We start from the raw sequence: 12,130 nt of genomic DNA, 5'->3' as shown, positions 1-12,130 counted from the left end.
GAACCTTTATTCAGTTTAATTTAAGGTTGATTAAATACATATTTTTCAGATGGGAATCTGATAGCTACTGTATAGACAATATGGATGTTATTACAGTACAATGGCAAGCTGTGTGTGACCTTGCCATTGTACCGCCCACTGTAATACTGCCCTGGATAGGCATACATGTACAGTAGGTGAGTACTCAATCTAAAATCCTACAAAACCTTTTGCCTGGGGCTATGAGGGGATGATTGATGTAACCTGATGTTAATATGACAAATTCATTATATTTTTTTATATTGAAATATAGAATGAGCACTTAAAACATGAATAATTATTAAATCAACATCAATCAATAAGTGTTTAAATTCCTAAACATACTGTAGGAGTGATAAACAGGCACATCCTCATGAGTGTACCAAGGGGATTAGGACGGAACTGCCTGCAGGTGAACTTTAAACGTGATATGTCCTGGCAGTGCCTAACTCTACAGGATCATCAGGTTTTCCTCTGATCTTTTTTTTTTCTTACACACAATACAGTAAATGATTGAAGCTTAAACAACACAAAGCACATTTGTGATTACTGTAATTATTGCTTTAATTGGTAACTGTGATTGCTGTGATCAGTTAATTTACATTATTTCTGTGTTTTTAGTTTATCACTAAAATGGTTTACTTGGACTTATGTTTTGACTCATTAGATACAAGTGGTATACTGTATACACCTACAGTATATCTCACAAATATCACAGCAAGAAATAGCATTAAGATGATGTTTGAAAAGAAGAAACATGATGCTCTTAACAAACAATTTACATTCTAAGTCATGTGGTTTTATTTCCTCATAAAATATTATTGATTAGCAATGGACAGTTTTAACTAGAGCTTCTAGTGATGTATACAGTACATTGTTTAGCTGCAATGATAATTGAGTTATTAAAAAAACACAGTATTAGATTTGCTAGAAGAGCAAGAGTGGTCTTAGTGTGCCTATTAATTAATCTTAATTTAAGAAAATGTAAAAAATATATATTTAAAAAAATAGAAACAGCATTTTAGGACTCTACTGTAAACCACATGTTAGTTACTGTATATACACTATGAAAGTTATACTGGCACTGCTGTAAAGACTGACAAGATATTTACAGTATTACCTGTAATAACTAACCTGAATAAGGTTTTAGCAATAAAGTACTAAATACTGGTTTACATGTCTCGGAGTGTCAGCAACATTTCAAACTTTTCATTCAGATTGTCTTTTTATCAAATAGGTATTCAGCAAAAAGCTGGAAAAAATTATTAAAATAAGTCTTAAATGTTTATTATGCCTTTTTTCATTCCATTTACCCTTCTTGTTTTGTTTAATTGCAAAAATGAATTTAAATGTTCCATTTACTGTTTTCCACAGTGGATTTATTCCACACTAGTTTTTTGTGTACCCCACTGGCCAAAATAGAAAGGAGAATCAAAACCGTTTTGGAGTAAAATCTTAATCTCCTCCTTGCATAATGTGATTGATTTCACATTTTTTATGTTTTTTTTCTTTGATATTACTTATCTCTCCATTTTCCAAGTGCTTTATCTAATTCAGGGTTGCACGGAAGCCAGAACCTATTCCACAAGCAAAGCAGGTTACGCCCTGGACACACACACAGACACACCCATTCACACACTGACACCAGGGCCACCAGGGCCACCCAGGGCCACCCAGAGGAAGCCCACACAAATATGAGCAGAACATACAAATTCCACTGTGCCACTGTGCTGCCTTGATATTATTCATCTTTTTATATAAATAATCAAACATTGCCATCTTTAATTTTTTATTGTGCTATGTCATATACTTTCATATATGCAGTTGATATACAGTACATGTGTATATGTAGATATGTAAGTAGGTATTTGTGGAACACCTAAGTCAGGAAATGTCTTACAATGCACAAAATGAGATTAGCTAAGTAAAAACTTTTCTTTCTGTCAATCTTTGTGCAACAGTATGCATGAACTGTGGATACAGTTTTAACTGAGCCAGTTTTTGGAACCAGTTATCATTATACTGTACCTAAGTATTTCTTCAATGACATTCGGATCAATGCTCTGGAACAGTCTCTGTCAGCAAGCAGTTACAGATTGTTAATGAACATTAACCACAGCTTCCATAAAGGACCTCTTAAAATACATAGCATCTCTATAGCTATAAAAGTGGAATTCTGAATTTTACAAATAGTTCTATTAAGGTATCAAACAGATTTAGATAGGGCTATTTCAGCTAGTATTGTGTATGGCATTGTTCTTGTTGCCTGAAGTATTTTAAAAATGTAATAAATTATCTAGCGCTTGTCATGTACTTTAATGAGTAGTTGATGGGGCACCCTGCCGTAGTATGGGACATTTGTACAGCTACAAAAAACAATACACAGATGAGAATGGGCTTGTTAAACCTGAGTTTAGTATGGTTGTTCAGATTTAATTTACATTTTTACCCAGGTACTGTAGGTATGATTATTCTGAGTCCACAAACAAAACTAAAACAATAAAACATTATCAGTTGTAGTGTGGCAAGGGTTAAAGCTTCAAGGACAGTCGGCAGCTTGTGAAGACACAGTAATGCTGACTGTGCATCTCCTGGCTGGCATATGTGACAAATCACTGTGACTGAAAGACTATATACACAGTGCCTCTAGCCACCCTGCTCACACTATACTTCAAGTCTCACATTGACTTACAAACTCAAAGATGAGTTTATTTTTGCTCATGTCACTATTTCCTTTTTTAACCAGCCTCAACTTACTGTATATGGGATGTTTCCCAGTGATACTGTATGTAGATTAAAAGTTACATTAATGATGACACCTCTGTTTCTTTTGGTTTTAAGACTCCAATATATGAATATGTGACTTATCTTCTTGATTGTTAATTAACCAGCACAACAGCTTTCTAAAAATTCAATGTTTCCTCCATTGCTACTTTCCAGGTTCCAAGGGAAAATCTATTATTGAAACAGATTTTATCCACCAGAGGCTGATGTGCTCTTGGCTAGAATAACCCATGGGTTTGCTTGTCAGCAAGGTGATTCAACACCAAATACCATTTAACCCTCTTTTGTATGAATTATTGAGGAAGAAACCCAAGAGTATTTTCATTATAGCTTTGCCATCTGTTCTTGAAGCACTGTAAAGCAGGGTTAAAGGAGGTTCAAGGAGTTCTGAGAGAAAGAAACAATTGCTGGTTACAAAAAGAGTGCAACAGAATGGCTATGGTGGTACTATACAAAGTGAAAGCTTTTACCATGAGCTTCTGTTATTCACAGACATTTAATCTTCTGAATCGGGTAGTGCACAGATTGGAATAAGTAGGAGTCTGTTGTTTGGTCTCCAATTGGGCTACACACTCTTAATAATACAGCCTGCCAAGGATTTAATAAGCGCCATTTGGAAAGAAATCCCTGAGAAAACTGCTTCTGTACAGCCAAGGCAAATGCAGCTCAGAAATACTCTTACCAACACTAAATAACCACAGAGGAGAGGTGTTCTCTATCAATGAGTACTTTAAAAGCTTATCTAGACCCACGCATTTCTAATGAGCTTTTCCACTTCTTCACATCACTTAAAGTATGCAGCACAAATTACTTAATAGCAGAAAAATGCATGTTTTGCTAGAGTAACCTCCACTATCACTTAAATATTCATAATGCAGTAATGAAGTCTGTTCAGGTGATCTTATCAAGAATGTTATCAGACATAAGACACTGAAACACCAATTTTAGCAGCACTGGATTGCTAATGAGTCCATTGAGAACAGAATTGAATGCTATGAACACAGCTGTGTTCATAGCATAAGGAGTAACTGAGGATCTCCATAATCGTGAGTCATGCTGAGTCATGCTCATGCTCCTCACCTCCAGAGACTGCAGGTACCCTTCCTGGGGATCACACAGCAGTGAGGAGATCCGGTGGTTGTTTCTCATACAGCGTACATTGCTGTCTTTCCACAATGGAAAAATTTGCCGAATGACTGTCATTCGACCCAGTGCACTGTGCACCAGCTCCAAGATCTCTGCATCGCTGATCTCCTGCAGAAAGAACAGAAGTACAGACAATATAGTATAAATATATTCAATATAACTATGTTGTGCAAATACACAATAGGATATAGACAATGTGAGCATGCTGTGGTCTGTTCTTAAACTGTTCAGATTAGGTATGAAACTTTATATCAATTTAAGCACATCACTGATATTCTTGAAAGGGCTATCTTAATCAATTACATGTATTAATCCTGAATGCTACAATCTGACAAAATGCTAACGTACTGTATCTGTATTACGTTTTATTTTTTGCAACATCCAAAATCAATATTTGCTGTCCAACAGCATGCAGCACACTGAAAAAAATGACATTATTGTCAGAGTTAATGCTACACCAGGAGCAGAGTGAACTTGTCACCATGAGACCTGACCCATGGAGAGTAGAGTGTCAACTCTGTAGCAAGCCAAACATTCAGACCCATCTGGTCACGGAAAAGGACACGTCGCACATAAAGTGTCAGCCGCCACAGCAACAGGGTCTTTCTGTGTCCCATCTGAAGAATAAACTATGAAGACTAGATGACGTGCTCTTCTGCAGAGCTGATGGAGGTGCCAAGGGACATGCTGGCTGGATTTTAACTGCCTAATTAAAGCTCTTCACCTCTGTTGTGTGTCTACAGAGGTTAACCTTAAAGGACCTGGTGACTTTTTAAGACACAGGGCAGGAAATAATTAAGGTGCCTGAGTTGTGGTAGGCTTTCAGTTGGATTATGGTAGAGTTTTTTATCTCTTTAGTTACAGCTGCATTGCTGTGAAACATTTCAGATTTCAGCACAGGCTACCTGGCAGACTACATTTTCTCATTGGAGAAAAAGGCCTAATTAATGTACGTTTCACAATTAATCCAGAAGCATCAGAAAATAAAACATTTCAATTCTCCATCAAATAATTGCAGTATCTAAATAATGCCTCTCTATACAAATTTCATTTAACCCAATGAATTATTGACAAATATGTTGTAAGAACTTTTAAGACATGATTTTCTGCATGATATCTACAGAGGAATTCAAAATTAATGTTTTTCCGAAGAAAGGTTAATGACAATTGTAGGCTTCTTGTTCCATTGAGCTTGTTTAGCTACTAGTGCTGTAGCTAATTGATCTGAGAGTCTCATTCAGCCATACTATTATGGTTTCAATGTCTTAATTCTGTGTCATGTTTCCTTAATTTTATATCCTTATGATTATGCCTCAATCATCCATACCTCTAAAGAAACCAGAGTATGACTTCAATCATATGGCTGGGAAGCTTTTTCCAGACTGCCACTCTTTGTGTAAAGAAGTGATTCCTTTTCTATGTCTTATTTCTGTATCATGTTTTCTTGTTTTCCTTAAGATTCTGTCCTTTATGGTGTCTAACTAAATGTATATGATTATATCTATCTTTGTGTAGGAGGGATGTGCAATCACTGTTCATACAGTATACTGTAGGTAACTGTAAGTGTACAGTATATTGTGTGTATATGAATACACCAAAATGTATGCCTATGAATACTCAAACTCTGTTGTCAGTAACAGGACATGCTATGCCCTTCTGGCCATTTCAGAGGTGTCATCTGTAAATGCCAGAATAATATCATCGCCTTACTGAGAAGTCAGCCCAGAGGCAGAAGTGCGATTTGGCCATGGTGAGAAGTCCCAGACAGCTGCTGTCCTCTCACATTTTAGACACTTTTACTTATTCGTTTGTCTGCCTGTTTGTGTTGTGCTCAAGCTCTTGGGAATCGGTTCAGCCATGTGGATGCAAGGCCCTTCTAAGACATGTGCTGCCTGAGTCAGAGGGATGTTTGACAGCAGAGGCAGGCACTGCCACCCTGGCTGGGACACCAAGACAGACAGGCTCTGTCCATAGGGATTGGTTATTTTAGAGTGGAGGTGAGAGGTAGAGCAAGTCCTCTGAAATCTGCTTTTTGTGAAACAAATATCTCATGACCTGCAGCCTGTGGTGCCCTTTATGAGATTGTATGCCATTCCAGAGTGCTGGAGTTCTATTTTCATTAGGTGATTCAATTGCGCTTCTGTACAAGTTTTCTGACTTCATGTCACATAAAAGTTTTAAATCTCCACTGAGCAGAGTTGATCTCCAGATGCAGGTCTTTCTTTGCAGATATTTCAGGTACAGCAGGAAAGGATGGTGAGAACCACAGCATACATAGCCTTTTTTGTTCTTCTTTACTAAACTCAGACCACTTCAGCTGTTCAAATGAATATACTGTATTTTAGAGCTGCTGGTTACTGAATCATTGCTTTCTTAACAACAGCTGGCACACAGGAGAAATACATTGCTCTTTTGTCGCAGACCAAATATAGTACCACAACAGCACAGTAAAATGCTGTGTATGAACCTTTTTAAATGAATTGAAGAACCATGTAGTAATTTCTACTACAGAAATTGAATCAGATGTGTTGATAAATTATTTATTCCTCTGGAGTTATATCTATTAGTCAGATCTAATAATCATAAATGTAAATAAACAGAGCTTTTTTAATCTTCACCTAAGATTAGTGTTAAATCACAAGCAGATTAAGTTAATTGACTATGATTTTTAAAAATATCTATGCATAACAGATAGAACTACTGTGAATTGCCGGTACCCACTTCAGGGACAAGTGGCAGATCCAAAAATAGGGCTATACTCCTCTGACTTGTCAAAGTGAACATTGTTTTCCCATTTAAGACCACTGAAAACATGCTCTAATCCCCTCTTGCAAGTTCTGAATTACTGAACATTTTTTCAGACTAAGAGCCTGACAATTCTCTTTCTACTACAGTATGTCAGAGTGGTGACGTTGCATGTTGTTTTGCAATTCAGGTAATCTGCAGGTAAAAACATACCCTGAGGGGACAAAATTGGTCCATCTGGCCCTATGATATATCGAGACATTCCAGCAAGAGCAAACTTAGACAACTTTTTTTTTTCTACACAGATGGTGCAAAGCTACGAATCAATATTGCAAAATAAAAACATTGTCTATAGTAGACGAACTACGGAGGGAGTGGCACACTGTTTCAGAGCTGGCAGAATATATATTAATACTGCTCTGATATTTATTATTCATTTTTCAAAACAACTTTCCACTCTGATCAACATTTTCCCTGACAGACAACTTAGAATAAAAAACAAAACAGAACAGGCTTACATATATATACAAGCACGCTCTCTGTTCTTTAGATGTTTTCTCCCCTTCAATCATTTAACAAACTGTTTTCTTCTCCATCATTTTCATTTTCCCTCTTTTCTGTATCTGCTTTGTAAGTAGAACAAACAAGAGCAATTTCTTTTTCAGAGTGCATCTTAAGTGACAAGGAAACAATCTGAATGCTGCTCTCTCATCGTGTACATTGTGTTTTCAGAAGGAAATTGTCTAAATCTGTGCATCTAACAACTGCAGTTTGTACACGTGTTGAAGACAGGACAAGTTTATCTGGAGGTCAGCAAAGTCTGTTCCTGGAAAATGGAATTTAATCTACAGTACATTCTGAAGTTATTTTTATGGACACAATGTAACGTGATCGTCACATTTCATTTTGAGTTATTCTAAAATGAGGCACCCCTATAACATATGAAGTATAGAGCAAATAATAAATCTAGCAATACCACAAAATGAATTTATATTGAAAATCCTAGCACAGTGTTTTAACATTGTAATTACCAGAACTAAATTGTTTACTGATTATATTAAGAAATGTGCAATGCTATTTTAATGTGTTCTTATATGTATTGTGGAGAAAAAATGCATGCAGTGTATGGCATATTTCAGGCACAGTCTTAACATTTGCTTTGTTCTCTATTGTGAAAATGTAAAGATAAATAAGCAATAAGTGGTACATTTTTATTCAGTGAGGAAGCAGTAGCTGGAGGAATATTACTCATGAAAAAGCTGAAACTGTCAACCTGAGTAGTTCAAATACTCATAAAAAAGGAACACGAAGGAAAGAGTAAAATAGTATGTATCTGCCCTTATAACACTTTATGTATGTTACTAGGTTATTTGGCTTCTGGGAAAACTGGCCCTGGTGTGAGTGTGTGTGTATCTGTGTGTGCCCTGTGATGTAGTGGTCAATTCCATCCATTGACACCTTGTGCCCATTGCTTGCCAAGATAGGCTCTAGCTCTGCCGCGACCCTGAATTAGATAAAATGGATCAGACACTGAATTAGACAAAATGGATTAGACCCTGAATTAGACAAAACTATCATTTAGCTATTATTGTATTCAGCCATTAGTAAGTAGGTACATTGTACATTGACTAGAACATACTGTATGAGATTTCTAAACACAGGTTCATTGATACAGAATCAGATATTCTCCTTTCTTAAAATTAACCACTACTACTAAACCATACTATGAGCAATGAGGACACTACAGTCTGTCACTGCAACACTACAATATGAAAGTCATTCATGAGCATGAAAGACACTACAAAAAAAGAGGCCTTTAAAATATATTGCATATCCAGAGCAGCTACTGTACATTAAGTCACAATCAGGCAAACATTTTGAAACAGTTGCATAGCTTTCTTTCAACAGAAACCTTGATACATCATGCAGCAACAGCAACAGTTACAAAAGTCATAGTAATAGTAAGAATTTAACAATATGGTAATAAGTCCTTAATAGTAACACTGCTAATAGCAATTCCAATCCTGAGGCAAAGGTGTAACTAAGAATGGGTGCAAAGAAAACTGCCATACTCAAATTTTACACCATAAATGAATGATATTTCACATTAGCAACATAGGATAAATCTAGATTACAATCTGTTAAAGTCCATATTGTTTTTTGTTTTAAACAACTCTATTATAGTGCCTGTACCATCTTTTTTGATTGCCTGGTACAATTTGCTTTTAAAATTAAGAAGTAGTAATAGTTTGTAACACAACATTTGATTTTACTAGATTATATGTTTTTGTAAAAACATGCCAAATAAGTTTCAGGATAAATCCAGGGAGTAATAGTAATCCATTGGTCAGTCTCAAACTTGCAAATGTCTCTCTTGTTGCTCACAGTGCAACTTCATTAATGTTACGAGAAATTGGAGATTACCACATTACTTCAGTACCAAAGAGTCCAGCAATTACAGTATATCTCATGAGAACAGAAGATACTATGCTGATTGTGTGAGAGTAATGTACATGTATGCTGCAAAGCAAACAAAATTATACCGAAACTGGGAACATAGCCAGGTTAGAATGAGAAGATATTTAGGGAAAGATTAAATATTTGATGTTGGATGTGTTCAGGGACTGATTTAACAAAGGATAATGGATAAAGGATAATATGTATGCATGAATATATATATATATGTTGATATATGTTGATACATATTTGCATAAATTGTATATATCATGGAGTTTATTAATTGGATAAATACAAAGAATATGAATAGAATGATGAATAGAATAATCTGCCCTCTCCTTTAGACTGGGTATTTCAAAGGGAATTGCACCTGCATTTCCTTGCAATACTGTATTTAAGATTTTAGTGCCCTTGATTTTCCACATATTGTTTTAAACAAACATGACCTTACTGTATTAAAGGACAAGTTGTTTACTCCTCCAAAGCATGAAGACCCACAAAAGCTTTTGTGTGGTGTGCTTTTCACTTCATACATATCTGCAGGTAGAAATTCATCACCCAGCCTTTAGAGGACGCTATTCAAAAACAATAAATTACTACCCACCTGATGTTGCACCGTTACTTTCCCATCTACTCCAACATCAGATTTCTCTTACTAAGTCTATTTCCAGAGCCACAAACAGATGTAAGTAGAAGCAGTGATGAACTGATCTACTGCAACTTATAGTACAACACTGACAGTAATTTTTACAAAAAAATCCTTTCATGACAAAATAAATGTTCCACTGAATATGGGAAAGACTACTGTTAAATGTAAAGTACATTTTGACATATAGTATAGTGAAATCACTCATTGTAGCAATCAGGGGAGACAGGTTGGCTAGATTATAGATCCTGGTAGAAAGTAACCTGACATGCAAATTGATCTTTTTCTTGTTATAATGCACTTTAGATAAAACAGTCATTTTATGGAGCTCTCCGAAAGGGAATAGAATGTTTGGTTGAAAATAAACATTAAAACAAACAAAATAAAAGGAAAGAATCAAGAAAAAAAATATATATTTGTGTGTCTGTGTCATTTTTTCTTTTATCCAGACTTACTCTATGTCATTTTTAGATGTATGGGTTTAATAGGACTCATTTGAGCTGTACAAAGACATAATCCCCTTGCGATATGGATAATGCTGAATTCTAGGGCAGTCTTTTGTTGTGGTGGATTTCTCTGGTGTACGCAGAGTGATGCAGTGTAATAGTGAAACTGTAGTGCCCATGAGCAGAGTCAGTGCCTCACCCATCAGAAGGGCAGACATGGATAAGGAAGATCAACAAATGTTGACTTCAGGTATGTATCATGTATAATTAGCTTTTGGTCCATAATGCAATCAATTTTGGTCATCAGACAATGGCTGGAATCCAGGAGCACAGTTATCTCTGTGTATTAAATTGGCAAGGTGCTATCTGAAATTACAACATAAATATGCAAGAACATAACCTTCATTAAGTCAAAATCACACTAGATCAACTTAAATGTTCTGTAAAATGTTACTAGAGTACAGTGTTTAATGGATGTAACGTAAAGTATGTTAATATATTATTCTAGGTCTCTTGACATAATAGCACTGCACTTCTCATTGCTGTTGGTTGCCAAAAGAACTAAACCACCCCTCCTTCAATAGTAGCTATACATGTTGTGCTAAGGGCAATTTATCTCCCAGCTGACTCAAGAGGCCATCAGAAAGCCTTTGGGGTCAGAAATGCAGCTTAAGGACAAGCTTCATCTAACCAAGGGAAGAATAAAATGAATGAAGCACAAAGCTTATGTGCAAAGCTCTTTTCCCTCTTTATCTCCAAAAGCATGTTGAAATCTGGAGGAAATGTTTCTGATCTCACCCAGGACTCAGAGCAGCAGTTGCATACATGTACAGTAGGTGCTTGGCATTCCAGGCACAAAGCCTCCATTCATGCCACCTTTCTGTTCTTCTTACGGTCAGGCAGAAGGACAGAACTTTTTTTTTCAATTCAAAGGATGCAATAACCAACTAAAAGCAGTCATTTGATCTGAGAAAAACTGGACCACTTTGTAGGGAAAGGGTAGAGAGTGAAAGGTCACAACAAAAGCATTTGCAGACACTAAGCCTCACTTACCTCATTCACGAAGACCCAGTGGCTGTCTTTGGAAGCCAGATTTGTCTCCACAGCCTGTGAACAGAAATAAAGCATCGTAAGTGAAACACACGCAGAAGGAGGTTTAAGGAGGAGAAGAAGGTCAGTGAAGCTAAAAAAGCCTCCCTTTCTCTGTCAGCCAATCACCTCACTGTTTAAACTGCTCCAGCACATGCAGTAGTGTAGCCATTAAGATATAATGGTATTAATAATTCTAAATATTGAGTCGAGGTCGTTGAGTTGGTAGTGGTAATGTTTCTAAGTTATTCCTTGTTAGATTTTTAGCTCTCTAAAATAGTTGCTCCACCAAGTCCCCAAGTTTCTCTCTAAGGCAATGCATCTGTGGAATTAAGAAAGCAATTAGTTTAATGTAGGATCTCAGTAGGATGTGTGTCATAAGCACCATAAGAAACCTCTCCCTGTTTTATTCGCATTATCCAAACCTTTCTTTAAAAATAGAAGTTTTAGTTGTAGATAGAAGTTATGGTACCTAGTGAAAATCACACACAGTAAATAAAAAACAATTAATTAGTAATTACAATGTTTAGCTGTGGGTAATTTCTAAACATTGGGAACAGTGATGTAAATCCACAAATGTATTTTAAACAGCCTGCAAAAGAAATGAACTGACACAACCTTAATCAACATCCGCAATGGCCTACTGATCACTAAACTGAATTCTGTCTCCAGGCTACTCACCCAGCTGTTATCTCACAGCTTAAGCAGAAAACCCTGTATTACACTGTACAGGTGTTAATATTTTATGCATGTTCATGTTATGTATGACTTGTATTAATTATGATAGGTGTTTCAAGTA

At 36.2% G+C, this 12,130-nt stretch overlaps 1 protein-coding gene across 2 annotated transcripts in view; it reads right to left on the bottom strand.

The window, feature by feature from the left end:
* The window catches only part of LOC148834819 (glutamate receptor ionotropic, delta-1-like), a 363,808-nt gene that overhangs the window by 64,080 nt on the left and 287,598 nt on the right, over positions 1-12,130 (bottom strand). For both annotated transcript variants that reach the window (XM_088916450.1, XM_088916451.1), the window contains exons 5-6: positions 11,296-11,349; positions 3,883-4,056 (exon numbers count right to left, since the gene is read on the bottom strand). In XM_088916450.1, coding sequence (XP_088772576.1) covers positions 3,883-4,056; positions 11,296-11,349 — 228 coding nt within the window. The remainder of the gene's footprint in view (positions 1-3,882; positions 4,057-11,295; positions 11,350-12,130) is intronic.

This window comes from Atractosteus spatula, chromosome 5 (genome assembly GCF_055471065.1).
Source record: "Atractosteus spatula isolate fAtrSpa1 chromosome 5, fAtrSpa1.hap1, whole genome shotgun sequence".
NCBI lineage: Eukaryota > Metazoa > Chordata > Actinopteri > Semionotiformes > Lepisosteidae > Atractosteus > Atractosteus spatula.
This window is presented reverse-complemented; position numbering and strand designations above follow the sequence as displayed.